The following is a 19,316-nucleotide window of genomic DNA, read 5'->3' on the forward strand; positions in this document are numbered from 1 at the left end:
CTCCTCCCAGGCCCCCCTGCTCTGCCTCCTGTCTCCACGCTCACTCTCCTGGGCGTGTCACACACGTACAGTGCACATACAGTACAGGGTTTTGTGTCTGGCCTCTTCCACGTCTGAGGTCACCCGTGCTGAACGTGTCCGTGTTACTGCCAACCAGTCCTCCACCGGGTGGCTCACTGCACAGCGGGGCCTTTTGGGCTGCTTGGTGTCTGGCTGTTAATAACAAAGCTGTATGTACCTCCGTGTAGGTGACTCGAGGTCTCACAGCCTGGGCCCTGGCATTGCTGGGTCCGGCGGTAAACTTGTGTCTAACTCTGAAAGAACCGCCAGACCACTTCCCAAAAGTGGCTGTGCTGACGTTCCTTCAAAGCAGGAAGAAGAGGCTGAAGGTGCAGGACCGAGGGAGGCTGGGGGGTGGGGGGCTGAGGGCAGAGCATGGGCGGGGAGGGGACAGAGGGAGGCCAGGGGTGGGGAGCTGAGGGCAGAGCATGGGCGGGGAGGGGACAGAGGGAGGCCGGGGTAGGGGGCTGGCCGGGCAGAGGATAGGCGGAGAGGGGACAGAGGGGTGTGGGGGGGGGCGGGGCTGAGGGCAGAAGATGGGGGGAGGGGACAGAGGGGGGCCGGGGTAGGGGGCTGAGGGCAGAGGATGGGCGGGGAAGGGACCGAGGGAGACCGGGGGTGGGGGGCTGAGAGCAGAGGATGGGCGGGGAGGGGACAGAGGGAGGCCGGGGTGGGGGGCTGAGGGTAGAGGATGGGCGTGGAGGGGACAGAGGGAGGCGGGGGTGGGGGGCTGGCCCGGCAGAGGATGGGCGGGACTCTGGAGACTTAGTTTTGGGGTGCAGAGAGTCGCCGACCTTCCCAGAGGAGCCCTCGCACGCGCTGCTGGACTGAGCTGTCGGGGGCATCCCCGTCCCGGGCCCGGCGCGCGCTGCGGGCGCCCCCTGGCGGCCGGGCGGAGAGGGCTTCGCAGAGGCCGAGGTCGCACGCGCGGGTCGGTGGCGCCCGGCTGCGCAGCCCTCCCGGCCGCAGGGGGGCTCCCTGAGAGCGGCCGTAGACCCTCCGGCAGTTGCTAGGCGGCCGTTTGGTGCGAGCAGGGTGAGGCGCTGATTGGCGGAGTCCGGACGAGGCGGGTGTCGAGTCTCGCCGCGATTGGGCCACAGGGGGCGGACCCCGCTGAACTGTCCGCGCCGATTGGACTCCGCCGCACCAGAAGTGCCGCCGCGGCGGACAGAGCGGACGGCACTCAAAAGCCGGGGCGCAGCTCATTGGCCGCGGCCGGCAGCGTGTCGCGCCGCGAGGGGATTGGCCCGGGACCCGGCGGCGGCGGCGGCGCGCGATCCGAGGGAGGTCGGGGCCGGCTGCATGGGGCGGCGGCGGCGCCGGGTGGACCGGGCGGCCGCGGCCGGGGCCCTGCCCGCGGCCATCGCCGCGCTGAGTCGGACGCTGCCCGGCGGGCCCAGCCCCGAGACCTTCCGTCGCGCCAAGTTCGACCGTCCGGAGGCGGTGAGGCCCGCGGGCAGGCAGCCGGGCCCGGTGGGGCCCCGGCGGACGCGGGGAGGCAGCCGGCTCCGCTGACCGCCGCTTTTTGATCCGCAGGCCCCCGCGCTCTGGCGGCTGCTCTTCTGCGTGCTCTCGCCGGTGCCTGCCGACGGCGCCGCGGCCTCGCCCGCCCCGGGTAAGCCCCGCCCCGCCCACCCATGCAATCCTCGCCCCCTGTCGGCCCCGACCGCCCGGGTAAGACCCGCTCCCATAGATTCTGCTTTACGGCCAATTCCCACCCCTTGTAGGCTCTGGCCCCGCCCACCTCGTAAGCCCCGCCCTCAGCCGTGGTTTCCTCCTCCTGGTTAAGTTCCAACCCCCCGATTGTCCCTTCTAAGCTGGGCCTGTGCTTGGGGGTGGTGGGCTGGTCCCTTAGGGGTCTGGGTGGTGTCACTTCCAATGGGTGGCCCCCTGAGCTGGCCTTCTCCTACCCCCAGTGGCCCAAGCCCGCCTGGTGAAGTCGGAGCTGCGCTCCCAGGGCTACCCCAGGGGGTCGCTGGCTCGGCTCCCTGAGGACGGCTCCCAGGGCAGCCGCGAGCTGCTGCTGGCCCTGTCCTGGCTCCTGGCCCGTGGGCCCCTGCTCGAGCAGCTGCTGGCCCAGACCCGCGTGCGGCTGGGCGACGAGATGCCAGTGTGCGAGGTGGGTGTGAGCTGAGGGTGAGCCCGGCCCAGCCTTGGCTGGGCCCCTGGGTGCTGCCTGCTGGACTGGGAGGACAGGCCTGGGCAAGCCCTCAGGACAGCCCTGTGGGTTAGTATTGTCATCCTGGCTGGAGGCTGGGCCTCCGTTGGCCTCCTTGTCCTGGCCCTGCTCCGGTCTCCCTCCCCCCTCCCTCCTTCAGGGCAGGTGGGGTGTGTGCCCCCAGGGTCTAGCCCTGACTGTTGCTCTGGCACTCCTGGGGCCCATGGCTCTCACTCCTAGACACCTCCTTTCTCCTTCCCACTCTGGAGTCTCTGCTGGGGTGTGGGAGCAGGACCTGACTTTTGCCCCCTCTCCAGTGTGAGGCCCTGGCCAGCCCTGGCCCACCTGCACCCCATGTGGAAGCAGATGGCTGTGTGGACGTTCGCCACCTGCAGTGGCTGATGGGAAAGCTGCGGTTCCGGTGGCGAAACCTGATTGCCAGTCAGCAGGAGCAGTGCGCCCTCCTGGGCAAGGTAGTGCCGCCTGCGCATTGCCCACCCAGGGGCAGTTGTCCACCCAGGCTCCAGGCCATCGGGCTGCCTCTCCCTGCCGCACGCTAGGCCCCTCTCTCTGCCTGTGGCCTTCCATTGAGCCCCTACGTGGGCTGAGGCCTGGCCTGTGGCCTGTGGTTCTTTCTAGGCCTGGCTGGGGGCTGACCGGTTGGGCACTGCCCTGGGGTAGCTTGGAGCCTGATCCCGGGGCTCCAGGTGGCCCAAGAGGGGGCCTAGGGCAGGTGGAGCTGGGCATCACTGGTGCAGGGAGCTAGAGGAGCAAGGAGCCTGTGGGATTGGCCTTCCTGTCCCCAGAAGTCCCCAGAGGCCTCAGGCTCTGTGTCACTGAGCAATGAAATGGGCTTCAGGCCCTGGGGAAGTCACTGCCACCTGGGTACCCCTCCTCCCACCACACCGTAGGTGTGGGCTGGTGTGGGCGGTGGTCAGCTCCTGTAGGGTTCCTGAAGGCCAGTGGGGCTCAGGCAGGGCACAGGTGTCCCTGAGGGCCTAGTGCAAGGTCTGGGCTGAGAAGCGTCTGGGCAGGTGGCTGGGGGCTCCCACCAGTGCAGGGCTCCTTGGTGTGGGGACCCCCCACCTTGCACCTCTGCCCCAGGCAGAGGGTCTTTTGCTCAGCTGGCCTTTCCTGGGACCCCTCACTCCCTCTTGCCTGGCCTTGGCTCCAGCTGCTCCTTCTGCTTGGGACACGGTCCCCTGTCAACTTTCTGCTGCCTTCGGGCCTCACCTCACTGGGGAGCCCTCCCTGTCCCCCAGACCCAGAGAGTCGCTCCGTGTTGCCGTCACTGGCCTGTCCAGAGGTTATTTCTCCCACCGTACAGGCCTGGCACTTGAGCAGAGAAGGGAAGCAGGGGTGCCCCACTTTGTCCCCACCGTTCCCCCCGGAGCTGGGTTGGGTGGTGAGGTCACAGGCAGGGCTGCCCGGTGGCCCTCCTTCTGCAGGGGCTTCCTGTGGTCTCTGGGCTCTGTGCTGCCCTGAACCGCCTTGCCAAGGCGTGGCCCATTTCCTTGTCTGTGAGGTAGGCTCCGAAGGCCTCTGCCCAGCTGGGGAGGTGCCCATCCCCGCTCAGCCTGGGGCCTGCGCTGCTCATTTCAGATCCACTCCTACACCCGCGGCTGCCACAGCGACCACAGCCTCGGTCACCTGTCTGTCGCCGAAGCGGAGCTGCTCAGGGACCCGGAGGGTGGCCGGCAGGTGAGGGCTGGCGGGGCGAGGTGGGGGAGGGCCTGCAGTCCATCTTTGAGTCTTGAGCTGGGGGTGTTTGCTGAGGTCTCCGTCCTGCCGGCGTGGGGGACAGGCGCACCCTCAGAGCCCCTCCCACCCTCGGACAGCGCACTGCTGCTGGGATCCAGAGCGGCCGCTGTGTGCGCACACGGCCGGTGGTTTTCAGGGCCCAAGGGGCACTGGTGTCTGGACCGGGCTGGCAGCCAGCTGAGGGTGGCCGCTGGGATTCAGGAAGACAGCTTGAGGGTCTGAGCTGATGGTGTTGACCCTCGAGCCCGTGCAGGTGTGACCCGGTGATGGAAGGGGGTCTGGGGGGTGGGGGAGCTGGCCCAGCATGCCCCACACTCTGCTGACCTTCCTTCCAGGGGCACCCCATCTGTCATCATTGTTTCCTTCCCTTGGGCTGGCATGGCAGGGTCCTGGGACAGGCCCAGGGCTGGCTGTCATCGAGGGCTGGGCTCAGGCCTGTTCAGAGTGTGAGCCTGGCACTGCCCTGCCCAGGGGCACTTGGCCGGGCAGGAGGGCTGAGGCTCAGGGCTGCTGTGGCCCCTTCTTTCAGGCCCAGCAGATCCCAGCTGCAGAGCTGCGTGCTCCTGGGGGTCTGCATCCCTCTTGTGGGGTCAGGGTGGCCACCTGGGCACACCTGCCTGGCCCTTGGTGCCTGCCGGGCCTGTGCCCCTGGGGAATGCCTGGCTGGCCCCCCCCGGGCAGGGCTGCGCTGGGCCCTGGAAGTGCTGAGGCAGCATCTGAGTGTCCTGAGGTGCCCCTGGCTCGGTCTCCTTTTAGGGGTGACTCAGCAAGGCCCAGGCTTCCTGCCCTTGGTACCCCTGGGTTGGAGCAGAGCAGAGGCTGCACCAGCTCCAGCCTGGTGCTGCCTGGGACCCTGGCCTCTGTGGAGGGGCCAGGGAGTGTCCCCCCGCTCCCGGAGGCTGCGCGTGTTGGTGCCTCAGGACTGCGCAGCCAGGTGGACAGGGGCCATGGTCAGCTTCCTTCCGTGGTTTCTGGAGGGGGAGCTGGCAGGAGCCTGGACTGGCCTACCTGAAGGGCCTGTACTCTGGGGATGGGTTCCAGAGGCTTCTGGAATGATCTGTGGTTGCCGTGTGAGTGGCCAGGCGTGCTGCCGAGTGGCTGGGCAGCGTCCTTGGTTACTGGCTGGGCTGCAGCCTTCTCCTCATGTCCCTGAGCCTCCTCCCTGCCCCCGCCCTAGGGAGCCTCCAGAATTGCAGGGCTGGGCCACAGGGGGAGGTGGTGGTGGTGAAGGGGGCTTGTTGCCTTCCCTTCTGTGGTGCCTGCCCCCTGCCCCACGGCCTGGCGGGTGTGGGGCACCCTGTGGGACCGTCTTTGGGAACTGCATTAACTGCCCTTTTCACTGGCCCACGGGTGGGGGTGTGTTTGGGGTATGTTTTGTGCACGTGCGAGGCCCCCTCCGCATGGTGTCTCACAGCCCTGCCGGGCTCTGTGCCCCCTAGGCCGCAGGGTGATTCTCACTGCAGGCCTGCCTGCTCTGCCCCCTGCCATGGCTGGGCCCTTGGCCTGGTGTTCAAGGCCGTGCCCCGTCTGGCCCCAGGTTCCAGCTGTAGCAAGCAGGGTTTTGGCTGCCTGGCCGGTGCTCCAGGTTTGCTGTGGAGCCAGAGGTCGGGTGGGATTGGGGGGCAGAACAGGGGGCCCTCCCTGGCCAGGGGAGACCCTGCATCACTGGTGCGCCATAGCCCAGGGTGCGTGCACTGGCCCTCCGTGAGTGATGGCCTGGCAGAGCTCTCGTCTGGCCGACGGGGTGGCCATTTGTCCTGGCCCCAGCACCTCTGCCTTCCACAAGCAGCTGTGCCCATGCTGGGTCAGGGTGCCAGCTGCTGTGTGCAGAGAGGTGCCATAGCAGGTGCCGGCTTGGGGCTTCCCAGCGGGGGCGGGGGCTGGGCGGGGCTCCGGGGAGAACTCCACCCCACCCCCCACAACTTGTGGTAGGGCCGCTGGCCGGGCTGTGCTGCTAGGGGCTCCTGGCTTCTTCTGAGGCTGAGGCAGGGGCAGGCGGTGTGGAGTGCACGGTGGTCCCTGGGCATGCTGTGTTGGCAAGCTGCCTGGGCGCACACACGTTCATGCGGGGTCCGCAGGCACGAGACCGTGCGTGCCTGTGGGGGGCCATGGTGGGGGTCGGGCTTCGTGGGGCTTCTTGCCCTCCCGAGTGTCACATGGTTGTGTTCTCCGGCTCGATGCCCTGGCCAGTCCTCCATCGCCTCCCAGCTGGCTGCCATGCAGCCACTGCCCTGCCTTTGGGGTTCCTGAGGTAACGGGAGTTTAGCCTCCTCCATCACCTCCTAGCTGGGCCCCAGTGCAGCCTCTACCTTTGGAGTTCATGAGGTTACAGGGGAGAGGTTCCCCTCCCCCAGAGCCTGGTAAGCTCCCTTGTCCCAAGCCTCCCTGTCTGCCCACAGCCTCTGGGGTGCAGCCCCCAGTTATCAAGGGATGTGGGGTGGAGATCTCAAGTCAGGGGGCATGTGGACTCAGCCCCTGACCCTGTGAGGCTCGTGGTTGGGGCTGACGTAGGGGACCACGGGCTGCTCAGAGGCCTGGTAGGCTCGGCCTGGTTGTGTGTGGAGGTGGGGCTGGCGCCTGGGCGCAGGGGCCAGGGGGAGAGGTGGGCGCAGTGGGCAGGGTCCTGGCACAGGGATCTTGGCCCGTGGGGTTCTGACCAGGCCGTGGTTTTCGGTTTGCAGCTGCTGCAGAGGCTGGAGAGTGAGAATGCTCGCCTGGAGGCGGCCTTGGAGTGGCGGCGCCGGGAGCTGGTCTTCTGGCAGTGGATGGTCAGGAGGCCCAGCGACCCCACCTCCCCCTCCCTGCCCTCCCCTGCCCTGCCTTGACCACAGCAGCCCTGGGGTGGTGGTGAGGGGTCCTCCCATTTCCCTGAGAGGAAGAGGAGCCTCAGGGAGACCCCACACGCACCTGCCTGTGAGGCTGGCTTTGCACGCAGGCCTGCCTGCTCTGAGTCTGGGGCTCTTTCCAGATGTCTGTCTGTCCCACCACCACCCTGCCTAGCTCCTGGGGAGGCCCAGACTTCTCAGGGGTCCCAGCCTTCTGGAGGTCTGGTCTGTGTGCCTCCCTGGCCTCCAGACCTGCAGGGTGATGGTAGTTGTCCACCTCACTGTGCAACCTGGGGGTGGGCACTGCCCCCTGGGCCTCTGGGCCACCTGTCCCCGCTCACTGGGGAGCTGGGCCTGTGGTTGTGAGACCTGTGCTTGCCACCTGCCCACTCACTTGGATCTCTCTCTGCAGGACACAGTCCTGGGCGCCTGCCCCCCAGACGCCTCACAGCCCACGTTTCTGCCCAGGATCCCCGCGCGGGGGGCCAGTGAGTTGGAGCTGGTGGCTCAGGAGCTGCAGGCCCTGCAGGAGGAGCTGCGGAAGGCGGCGGAGCCCCGGCGGGCGGCCTGGGAGGCCAGGGTGAGGGCCTGGGTGTGCTGATGTGGGTGTGTTTGACAGAGCCGCTTGTGGGATTCACGAGGTTTAATCTGATTCAGTTTGGTAGGGGTGTAGTCACGTGCCAGACGCGGAGCAGGAGGCTGTGTGGTGAGGAGCCCCCGCTGCCCCCACCCCAGCCACCCAAAGCCCGAGGCCACCCTGTTGGAGGTCTGTTCCCTCTCCCAGGGCGTTCTTGGTGTTGTCTCCACCAGATCCCATCAACCCTGTGACCATGTGGGTCTCCCCACCCCCGCCCGTACCCACCCGCCACTCTCTGGAGTGGGGATGGCGAGTACCTGGGCTCGTGCTGTGAGCAGTGGGCCACATCTGTGTTCTTTTTCTGAAGCATCTAACAGAAAATTGCCAACATGGTTTTTCCCCTTAAAGTCTTCAGTTTGTTCCTGAAGAGCAAGGGGGCTTCCTAGGGGTCTTTCAGGCTGTGCACGCCGTGTGCCCTCCCTCCAGTGGTGACAGCTGAAGTGCCGGTGACGTCTGTGGGCCGTTTCTCAGGAGGAATGTGGCGGGAGGTTCCTTGTTGGGAGGTTCCTTGTTGGGAACCTCAAGCAGAGCAGCCGAGGGTCAAGGTCAGGGCGGGTCCCTGGGGACACCGAAGGTGCTGTCTCTTGTCACTCCCCCAGGCCACCGGACCAGCTGCCCACAGGGTCTCTGGGATCAGGCCTGCCCTAATGGCCAGAGGTGGGCTCAGCAGGTGGCACCCTCAGCCCGGTGTCCCCTTGGGTCAGCCCCATCCACACGCCCCTTCCTGGAGGGCAGTGGGAAGGTGGAAAGCTGATTCAATGGTGTGGTGGGTGGTGGGAGGCTGGGCCTGACCCTGGAGTGGCGGGTGGGGTTGGGGATGGCTGTCCCCAGCATCTGCACTCTGGGCTCTGAATGGGCCCCAAGGGACTGGGCCTGCTGGGGGCAGCCCAGCCCGTTCCCCCCACACCCCGCCCCGGTGGCTGAGTTGGACCTGCAGCTGGGTGGTCCTGAGGGCTGAGGTCCTGCAGGGCGTGGGGGTTGGTGAGGCTGTCAGCCCTGTCCCTGGGGCCCCACAGCCGCTGGCTTAGGGCATAGAGGCTCGGTGAGAGTGATGTGGAGCCTGGAAGGGCCAGGCCTTTGAGCTGGCGTGGGGTTGGCCCCCGCTTCCCTGGGAGACGGGGGATCTGGGCCATCAGCCCTTCTTGGGGAGCTGGTGGGGCTGCTGAGGGAAGGGCTGAGGGGGCCTGAAGCCAGTTTCCTGGGCGGGACATAGCTGCCCTTGGCTCACGAGCCACCATCTTCTCCTGTGCAGGTTGGAGGCTGGGGGCCAGAGTGGAAGGCCGCGCAGCGGGCCTGCGAGGAGGCCGTGAGACAGGAGCTGGCAGCTCTGCAGCGATCCTGGGAGCACGGCGGGGGCCTGGCCCAGCCCCATGGGCCCCACCGGCTGGTGAGGAGTGAGGCTGGGATGCTCGGGGGTCCGGGCCTGCCGGCCGCCGAGGTAATCACAGTGCTAAGGAGCCGGAAGGCCTGCCTGGAGGTGGCGCTGCGCCAGCTGCAGGGACAGTGTCGGCAGGAGCTGGCCAGGCTGGCGGGAGCCCTTCCCGGCTTCATCTGGATCCCGCCGCCTGGCCGCTGAGGGACACGGATACACCTTCCTTGCGTGGGGCACCTGTTATAGCTCAGCCTGGCCAGGCCTGGGAGGAGCAGATTCCAGGGCCAGGTGGCTGCAGGGATGATGCAGACACAGAGCCCTGGTGGTGCACTCACTCTGGGCTCTGGGGCTGTCCCCACCTTGGACAGAGCTCAGCCGCTTGGCCAGCAGTGGCAGGGGCGGGCAGGGGCTATCCCCTGTGAGGAGGTCGTGACAGGCCCAGTTGGTGGCCGTGGGCACTCGGGGTCTAGAGAGGAATCAGAAATCAGTTGTGGAGGTCTGCCTGCAGGGTTGAGCCTGCCAGTGTCCCTCTGCCTCCCTTTCAGGTCTCTGTCTGGGGAGGGCAGGGGCGGGGCTGGGCTCAGGCCCAGGGGAAAGGGACTCTGGGCAGTGGTGGCCGAGGCTGGGCTGGTCCGGGCTGCTCAGGTGCTGTGGGGACAGGCCTGGCTTGCAGTGCAGGGTGGGCATCGGCCCTGGGCGCCCCCTGTACACCTCATCCCGGCTCCCATCTCAAGCCCCGCCCAGGCCCTGCCTGTGCCTGGTATGTGTGTGTGTGTCTGTGCATGCATGTGCCTGTGTGTATGGTGGGCAGGGGCGCCGGATGGGAGCCCAGGGGGGCTCTGTTCCTTTCCTGGGGGCAGTGCTCTGGGGGTGAGGGGGAGGCTGCCATGGACAGAGGGGGCTTTGTTCCCAAGGCGGCTTGGCCCTGACAAAGAGCCATCTGTTTCCGAGGGATGTGCCCCCAGCCTGCCAGAACAGGGCCCTCTCCATCCCAGGAGGCTTGGCCTCAGCCCTCCCCCCGGCAGCCACAGGCAGCCTCAGCCTGCCTCCCCTGCCATGGTCCCCACTTCCCAGGCCAGTCGAACCCGACCCACTCACTGCTGGGCAGGCGAAGGGGCCCGTTGGCCACCTCCTGCTGCTAGCCAGCTCAGCCTGAGGCCACTTCCAGTCCCTGGGCCCCCTGGGCCCCCCTGCCAGAACATTCTCTCATTGGCTTTTCCTGTCTCCCTGGGGATGTGCTGGAGTGACAGCTCATACCTGGTGGCACCAGCTGTCTTGGCCAGTCTGGGCCTCCTTTGTCCCTGGGTGAGGACGTACCTGTGCCGCCTCTGCACTGGCTTCAGGAGCAGCGGCCAGCCCAGGCAGTGGCCAGCAGGGTCTCCCTTTCAGGAGCACATCCCTGACCCTGTCCTCATAGGGCGGCCCCCAGAGAGCCCCAGGGCCTGTGCCCAGACTTCCCAGCCTGGAGCCATGGACAGGTTTGGAGGGCCCCTTCCTCCAAACCCTGGGCTCCCCTCAGCTCCTCTAGGGGCTCATCCCCCGCTGCTGTGCCCTCAGCTATGCTCCTGACCGCCGACAGGACCCTTCTTACCTGGAAACAAGTCCACTTAACACTCCTTGCCTTCTGTGGACTGCCATCGACCCGACACCCACCGGCCCTTGGGAACTTGATTTTCAGAAAGCCAAATGCAAACTCAACGTTACGGAGCTGTCACTCCTCAAACTGGTCTGTAGATTCAATACAGTCACAGGCAGAATCCCAAGTGTGTGTGTGTGTGTCTGTGGGACCTTAGCTGCTGATTCCCAAATATGCGAGGTGGAACAGGCCCGGAGAGGCCAAGCCTGTGGGAAGTGGGGTGCGCCTGTGGTGGCCCCATGGCGCAGGCTCATTCTAAGGCTTCAGTGACGAGGGAGCAGGGCGTTTGGCTCCTCCTGTTGCCGTAACAACTCAGCACACAGTGGCTGAGAGCCACACAGATGTGTGGTCTGGGGTCCCCACCGTCTCGCCAGCTGAAATCAGCTGTGGGCATGGCCCTCAGTCCTCACAGCCTGCCGTCTCTGACGCTCCCCTGCCTCTCCTCCTCCTAGGGGCCCCCTGGCCCGGGCAGCAACCTCAGTCTCCTTCTGCACGTGACCCCAGACCCACGGGACAGATGAGGGCCAGTGTGCACACTGGAGCCCGGCCGGGGCCATCCTGGGGCAGTGTCCATGCAAGGACAATGTGTAGGTCCCATGGGCTTCCCCACTGAGACACCAAGACAAACTTAACTCGCAGGAGTTAAGGACACCACGCTGCATTAGGAGACAAAGATAAACTAGGCCCCATCAAAACTGGAAACCGCTGTTTATTAAAAGACCATGAAGAACGTGAGAAGACAAGCCAGAATGAGAGATTGATCTGCAGTATCTGTAACCCATAAAGAGTTGGTTTAACGGAGAAAACTGAACTATCAATAGTTGTGAAAAACTGGAGAGATGATGAGCAGAACCCAAGGGCAGGCGTGGCAGAGAAGAGGAAACAGGAAGTCAGATAAATCAGTCAAGCGCTGGCCTTCCCAGAACCAGGGACGTGCAGGACGCTTGAGATGGCATAGGAGCCCGCAGGGGGGGCGGGTGGGGGGCACCCTGAGAAGCCGGACGTCTGCGGTTGCCGAGGGGCTTGTGCTCGGCAGGGGCGGGTGGATTTGAACTGCCGCCTTGGGAAGCACTTGTGGGGAGAGCAAACACGGTAAAGGACTGTGTGCATAACGGGTGGGTGCCTGTGGACGTGCGAGGTCAGGGGTGGAGGTGACGGAGAGGGTGGTGGTTAAAAGAGGCCTGCTGGAGGGGAATCAGAACAGAGGACTGAGGAGGGGGAGGGGGATGCTGAGTGTCCCACCCGGGATGGTGGTCCGGGCAGAGGAAACAGGGTGCTTGTTGGTGGGCTGTGTGGAGTGAGCTCAGAGAGGAGGTTGTGGAGGGGCAGGGCCGCAGAGTCTGGTGGTCTCTGGTTAGGACTTTGGGCTTCTCCTGAGCAGGGTGGGGACAACTACCCATGACCAGGGTCCGATCTTCATTCTGAAAGGCCCCTTCTGCCACTGAGTGGAGAGGTTCTGGGGTTTAGCAGGAAGGCAGGTGAGGGGTGAGGGGTGCCAGGCTGGGCCAGGTGGATTCTGGTAGCTTTGGGGTCTGGAATCTGTAGTTGTCTTGGTTGTGGGGTGTGTGAGCTGGCGGCTTCTAGGTTTTTTTTTCTTCTGGTTTGCCTATACTCTTTATTTACAATTCCCAAGATTTTTTTCCCAAGATTTTTTTTCCTCCCCTTTTAGGGACAGTTTCTTTTGTGTGGTAAAAAACACATAACATTAAATTTACCATCTTAAACATTTATATTTATATTTATTTATTTATTTTTGTGAGGAAGATTAGCCCTGAGCTAACATCTGTTGCCAATCCTCCTGTTTTTGCTGAGGAAGACTGGCCGTGGGCTAACATCCATGCCCATCTTCCTCCACTTTATTTATTTATTTATTTATTTTGTTTTTGTTTTTTTATTTTTTATTTATTTATTTTTTTTACCCCAAAGCCCCAGTAGATAGTTGTATGTCATAGCTGCACAGTCTTCTAGTTGCTGTATGTGGGACGTGGCCCCAGCATGGCCGGAGAAGTGGCGCATTGGTGCAGGCCCGGGATCCGAACCCAGGCTGCCAGCAGCGGAGCACGCGCACTTAACCGCTAAGCCACAGGGCCGGCCCTTCCTCCACTTTATATGGGACACCGCCACAGCATGGCTTGACAAGCGGTGCATAGGTGCGCACCCGGGATCCGAACCCCGGGCCGCTGCAGCAGAGCGTGTGCACTTAACTGCTGCACCACCGGGCCGGCCCCGATCTTAACCATTTTTAAGTGTACAGTTCAGTAGTGTTAAGTATATTCACATTATTGGGCAACAGATTGCCAGAGCTTTTTACATCTTGAAAATTTGAAAATTTAAAATCTAAAAATTTGCCTATGGTTTCCCTTTGTTGAACAGAAAGTGTTAATTTTGTGACACAGTCATGCACTGAGTAACAACATTTCAGTCAATGACGGACTGTATATATGACAGTGGTCCCATAAGATTAGTACCGTAGAGCCTAGGTGTGTAGTAGGCTGTACCATCTAGGTTTGTGTAAGTACACTCTGTGATGTTCACACAAGGACAAAATCGCCTAACAACGCATTTCTCAGAATGTATCCCCGTCATTAAGCAATGCATGACTGTAATTGAATTCATCATGCTTTTGCCTCTTAGTTTTGTTTTTTTCATTTAAAGATTTTATTTATTTATTTTCCCCCCAAAGCCCCAGTAGATAGTTGTCTGTCATAGCTGCACATCCCTCTAGTTGCTGTACGTGGGACGCGGCCTCAGCATGGCCGGAGAAGCGGTGCGTCAGTGCGCGCCCGGGATCTTGAACCCGGGCCGCCAGCAGCACAGCATGCGCACTTAACCGCTAAGCCACGGGGCCGGCCCCTGCCCCTTAGTTTTTACAATTAATGTTTGAAGACATGCTTCCCTTTCCTAGAGCATATTTTCCTAGATTTCTTCCTATGAGTTTTTTTCTTGCACATTTAGGTCTTCACTCCATCCAGGGTCCCCCTCTGTAGGTGGTGTTATGTAGGAATCCAGGTTTTCTCTGTGCAATGAGCCAGTTTCCAACGCCATCTATGGACAAACATATCTTCCCTCATTGATCTGTGCTGTGGCTTTCTCCATATCCAGTTCCCTCTGTGAACTGCCCTCCCTTCTGTTTCACTGGTGGTTCCTTCACCAATACCATGCTGCTTTTATTGCCACGTGTTTCCTCAGGGTTCAACCAGAGGATGGGAGCCAGTAGGGGATCTACATGAAGAGATTATTGCTTGTTTTTGCTGGTGTAGGGAGATACTATGATGACCAGAGTTTCATCTTGGCCGTCTTGCTAATGCTCAACCAGTCAGCAGCGGTGATGGTGGGCATCCTTATTCTCAGTCTTCAAGGGTAGGCATCTAAAGTTTCTCCCTTAAGTACAATGCTTGCTGTATGTTTTTGGTACATAACTTTTAGAAAGTTTTCTTTCACTCTGATTTTCCTAAGAGCTTTTTCAGAATCATAAATATCAGATGCTTTGTCTTCATTAGTCAAGACAAACATATCATTTTCTCCTTTTATCTGTTGTAATGAATTACATTACATTAATTACATCAACACCCTTTCCCCATATTAAACCATCCTTGCATTCCTGTGATAAATCCTATTTGGTCATGGTGTTTTAACTTTTTAATATCTGATTGGTTTCGGTTAGCTAAAATTTTATTTAGGACTTTCATATCTATGTTCAAAGTGAAATAGGTCTATAATTTTCTTTCTTCTTATTTCTTTTTTTCTTTATATTTTCCTTATTATGTTTTGGAATCAAGATTACATTGGCCCCATTCCACCCCTGGCAATCTATTTTCTGGAATAACTTGTTAAGGTGGGAATTAACTGTTCCTTGAAAATTTGGTAGAACCATCTTGACTTTGGAGTTGTTAGGAGGGGAAATTTTTGATTATTATTACAATTTCTTTAACACTTAAATGCTCAAGAACAAATTCTCCATGTTTAAAACCAATTTTGGTATTTTATTTGAAAAATCAAAATAATGGCTTATTTATCCACTTTCCCTGGTAATTCTGTTGCTTGATATACTTTGAGGCTAAATTGTTAGGTATTTACATGTTTATAATAGATACATCTTGTTGTTTTATTGCTTCTTCTACGAGTATATAATTTCATTCTTTGTCCTGTATGCTATTTTTCTGCCTTAGAGTATATTTAATCATATATTGAGATGACATTAGAGTTTTCTTTTGGTTCATAATTGTGTGATAAGTGCTTATCTGTTCTGTATTTTTCAACCTTACTATATCTTTTTCAAAAAAAGTCTTTTTTTATACAGCGTATTGTTGGTTTATTTTAGTCCAACATAAGAATCTCTATGTTTCAATTGGTTATTTTAATTCATTTATACTTATTATAATTATCATTATATTAGAACTTTTCTGGGCCATTTTTTTTTGTGTGTGTGTATTTTTCTCTGTGTGTGTGAGGAAGATCAACCCTGAGCTAACATCTGCCAATCCTCCTCTTTTTGCTGAGGAAGACTGCCCCTGAGCTAACATCCGTGCCTATCTTCCTCCGTTTTACGTGGGATGCTGCCACAGCATGGCCTAACAAGCGGCATGTCAGTGCACGCCTGGGATCTGAACCCGGGCTGCCAGCAGCAGAACGCGCGCACTTAATGGCTACGCCATGGGGCCGGCCCCTGGGCCATTTTGTTTTTTATCTTCCATTTACTTTTTTTTTGTTTCCTCCTTTTTCTTATTTTCTGCATTCCATTGGACAGATTGAGTTTTCTTCTGGGCTTAAACATCATATATTTATTTTTGTTCTTATGATAGTTGCTCCTAACATTTATTTGCCACTGCTGATATATATATATTTTTTTGTGAGGAAAATCAGCCCTGAGCTAACATCCAATGCCAATTCTCCTCTTTTTGCCGAGGAAGATTGGCCCTGGGCTAACATCCATGCCCATCTTCCTCTACTTTATATGGGACGTCGCCACAGCATGGCTTGACAAGTGGTGCGTCGGTGCGTGCCCGGGATCTGAACCGGCGAACCCCGGGCCGCCAGAGCGGAGTGTGCACACTTAACTGCTACACCACTGAGCCGGCCCCAGCCACTGCTGATTTTTTACATGTATCCATATCTCTACCTTTTCCCAGCAAAATAAACACTTTGCCATGTTCTCATGTCCTTTATTCTCCTAAGTTCTTATTGATATTGTCTAAAATTTTAGTTGTCAACTATTATGAATATGTTTTCTTTCTCTTCTCCCCCTATTTTCTGTGGTTCTAGATTTATCATAAACTTTACTAAAATTTTGATTGTCCTTACATCCTATATCTCTTGAAGAGTCTCTTAGATTTGTTTCGTTTTTTTCTCCAAACATACTGTCAAGTAAATCCTTTTGTGACAAACTTTCTGAGGCCCTTTGTGCCTGAGAAAATCTTTATTACCCTCCACATGTGAATGAAAGTTTGGTTGGATATAAAATTGTAGGTTCATAGTTATTTTCCTTTCATGGTTAAAATATATTTATCCATTGCCTTCTTTAATTTATGTTGATTTTTTCCCTTTGAGCGTTTTTCTTGTGAAATATAGCGCATGTACAGAAAACTGCAGACATACTCAGTGCTGAGCTCAGCGAGTTACCCCAAAGTGAACTCCCATGTAACCCCCCTCAGGACAGGAACTAGACCATTGTCATCATCTCTGGAACTCCCTGCCCCCATCAAAGTAACTCTGTCCCAGCTCTAGTGTGATTCACCTCTTGTTTTTCTGTGCGGTTTACCACCCAAGCATGCATCCCTAAACACAATAGCTTAGTTTCATCTTGTGTTTGAACTTTATATAATCATACAATATTTATTCTTTTGTGTCTGGTTTCTTTTTTCAACATTATATTTGTGAACTTCATACATGTTGTATGTAGCTGTCACTCATTTTTATTGCTGTACAGAATGCATTGTTTAAATACCTTCAGGTCGTTTATCCATTCTATTGTTGATGGACATTGGGTTTGTCAACTTAAAAAGCAAATTTGCCTGTTATTTTATCCCCAAAACGAGTTTACTCGGGAATAGCCAAAAGAATTGCAATTCTGGATGTGCATGCTATGGCAAACCATAGGCAAATCTGGAAAACAAAGGAGGGGAGCTGCTTTTATAGAGAAAAGGGGGGGAGGGGAAGGGGCTGGTCTAAAGGAAAGTCCATTGGGAGAAAGTAACAGTTCAGGTTGGCAATGGCTTTTCATTGGCTGAGCTGCTGCGTTTCTCATTAGCTGAGCTGCCCTGTTTCTCATTGACTGGGCTGCGGCATTTCTCATTGGCTGAGCTGTGGCATTTCTCATTGGCTGAGCTGTGGTGTTTCTGATTGGCAGAGCTGTGGTGTTTCTCATTGGCTGGGTGTTGCTGGGCCGGGAGAGAAATCTTCCTTCGGTAGTAAAGTAGTTGTATTTCCTGTGGGAGATGCAAGCATAAGTCTCTTCCTGTTTGATATAATTAACGATGTGTGATATGGTGTGACAGCTCCCCCTACAGGCCTTCCTGACTCCAGTTTAGTTAAGGTTTCTTTTATTAACTTGCACAGGGGGTTTCCAGGTTTTAGCTGCACAAATATTGCTTCTATGACTGTTCTGTTGCTTGTGTGCACACATTTCTGTTGATAGACACCTAGGAGCAGAATTCTGAGTCAGAGTGTGCGGATGTTCAGTTTTATAGGTAATACCAGTTTTCCTAAGTGGTTGTATCAATTTACACTTCCGTCAGCAGTGTAGAGTGCCAGCTGCTTCAGATCTCCGTCAACACTTGGTAGGGCCCATCTTTTTAATTTTAGCCATTCTAGTGGGTGTGTAGTGGCATCTCATCGTGGCTTTAATTTGCATTTCCCTGATGACTGAAGATGTTGAGCATCTCATTATTGACCATTTGGGAAGTGCCTGTTCAAATTTCTTTCCTGTTTTTTCTTGTTGGGGTGTCTTTTTTCTTTCTAATATGTTAGAGTTTTTTTTTTTTTTTTTTTTTTTTGTGAGGAAGATCAGCCCTGAGCTAACATCCTTGCTAATCCTCCTCTTTTTGCTGAGGAAGACCGGCTCTGAGCTAACATCTATTGCCAATCCTCCTCCTTTTTTTTCCCCAAAGCCCCAGTAGATAGTTGTATGTCATAGCTGCACATCCTTCTAGTTGCTGTATGTGGAACGTGGCCTCAGCACGGCCGGAGAAGCGGTGCGTCGGTGCGCGCCCGGGATCCAAAGCTGGGCCGCCAGTAGCGGAGCGTGCACACTTAACCGCTAAGCCACGGGGCGGCCCTAAGGGTTCTTAATACATCCTGGATGGGAGTCCTTTGTTGCTTGTAAGTGTTGCAGAAGACTTCTCCCTCTCTGTGACATGCCTTGTCATCCTCTCAGTGCTGTCTTTTGATGAACAGAAACTCTTAAATTTCTGTAATCCAATCTATCTGTCTTTTCTTTTTATGGTTACTATTTTTTGTGTCCTATTTAAAATTTTTTCCAACCTCAAAGTCATAAAGATATTCTCATATATTATCTTCTAATAAAACTTTCCTCCTTCCTTCCTTTCTTCCCTCCTTCCTTTCCTTCCTTCCCTCCCTCCCTCCCCGCTCCTTCCCTCCTTCCCCTTCTTTCCTTCCTCCTTCCCTCTTTCCTCCTTCCCTCCTTCCTCCCTTCTCTCCTTCTTCCCTCCTTTCTTCCTACCCCCTCCCTCCCCCTTCCCTCCTTTCTCCTTTCTTCCTTCCTTCCCTACCCCCTTCCTTTCCTTCCCTCCTTCTTTTCCTTCCTTCCCTCCCTCCCCCGTTCCTTCTTTCTTTCCTTCCTCCCTCCCTCCCTTTCTTCCTTCCTTGTTCACATTTAGGATTACAAGTTACATGGAATTGCTTTTTTGTGTAGGGTGTGAAGTAGGGGTCAAATTTCATCTTTTTAAAAATATGTATGTTACCTTATATTTAGTAAAGTTCACTCTTTACAGTGTACAGTGCTATGACTTTTGACTCTTTTTCCCCTGTATGGACAACCAATTGTCCCAGTACCATTTATGGAAAAGATGATCCTTTCACCTGCTCTGCAGAGCTGCTTGTTGCAGACCCGGGTCCATCTGTACCTGGCCTAGGTCGGGGTCCTTCATCTGCCCCGTAGCTCTTTTTGCCCACCCTTTGTGAACACCACATGGTGTTAATTTCTCCCTTACAATAAGTCTTCGCTTGTGTTGGTGTGTTGCCATCCTGTTCTACGTCACGAAGGTTTTAACTCTTGGCGCTTTGCATTTACATACACATTTTATAATCAGTTTGTCAAATATTAGGAAAAAACTGCTGGGATTTTGCTTGGGATTACATGCAATCTATGGATCAGTTTGAGGAGAACTGATACCTTTATACTATTGATTATTCCAATTTAGGCACACATCTCTCTGTTTATTTAGGTGTTCCTTAATTTAATTTGCTAATGTTTTATGGTTTTCTGGATAGAGGTTGTCGGGGGAAGAGGGAGAATCTCCCTCCGCCCTCTTCCTTAAGGTTCTTATGGCTGGCCAAATAATTAACAAGACAGGTTAGCAGGAGAAAAATAATACCAAGTTTAATAACATGTATACATGGGAGAAACTCAGAAATGAGCAACTCGTCCCTCTGTCTAAGCTGCTTGCTTAAGTATTGCAGCTAAAGGCGAGGAGCGTGTTGGGGGTGGGTAGTGGCCTGGGACTTCAGAGGGCAGGAGGACAATTCTTTTTGGGGTCATCTATAGATAATGTGGTCAGGGAGAGACAGAGTTTTTTGATAAAAGAGGCTTGGTGCCTTTGCTATTGTAACCTCTATCTACATTATCTTTATAGCCATCATGATAGAAGATCTGTTCCAGGATGGAGCCACCATGTCAAATTCTTTAGGCA

At 56.7% G+C, this 19,316-nt stretch overlaps 1 protein-coding gene across 3 annotated transcripts in view; it reads left to right on the forward strand.

Annotated features, from left to right (window-relative positions):
• The first annotated feature begins 1,045 nt into the window (after positions 1–1,045).
• Positions 1,046–19,316, forward strand: part of LOC131421162 (transmembrane protein 121) — a 42,760-nt gene continuing 24,489 nt past the window's right edge. Inside the window, exons 1-8 of one of the 3 annotated variants that reach the window (XM_058567886.1) lie at positions 1,054–1,503; positions 1,597–1,675; positions 1,977–2,179; positions 2,536–2,691; positions 3,821–3,919; positions 6,661–6,747; positions 7,217–7,384; positions 8,694–8,828. In XM_058567886.1, coding sequence (XP_058423869.1) covers positions 1,363–1,503; positions 1,597–1,675; positions 1,977–2,179; positions 2,536–2,691; positions 3,821–3,919; positions 6,661–6,747; positions 7,217–7,384; positions 8,694–8,828 — 1,068 coding nt within the window. In that variant the 5' untranslated portion in view covers positions 1,054–1,362. Of the gene's footprint in view, positions 1,504–1,596; positions 1,676–1,976; positions 2,180–2,535; positions 2,692–3,820; positions 3,920–6,660; positions 6,748–7,216; positions 7,385–8,693; positions 8,880–19,316 lie in introns of all 3 variants that reach the window. The other 2 variants (XM_058567885.1, XM_058567887.1) reach the window with 2 other exon arrangements.

Source organism: Diceros bicornis, chromosome 24 (assembly GCF_020826845.1).
Source record: "Diceros bicornis minor isolate mBicDic1 chromosome 24, mDicBic1.mat.cur, whole genome shotgun sequence".
NCBI classification, from domain to species: domain Eukaryota; kingdom Metazoa; phylum Chordata; class Mammalia; order Perissodactyla; family Rhinocerotidae; genus Diceros; species Diceros bicornis.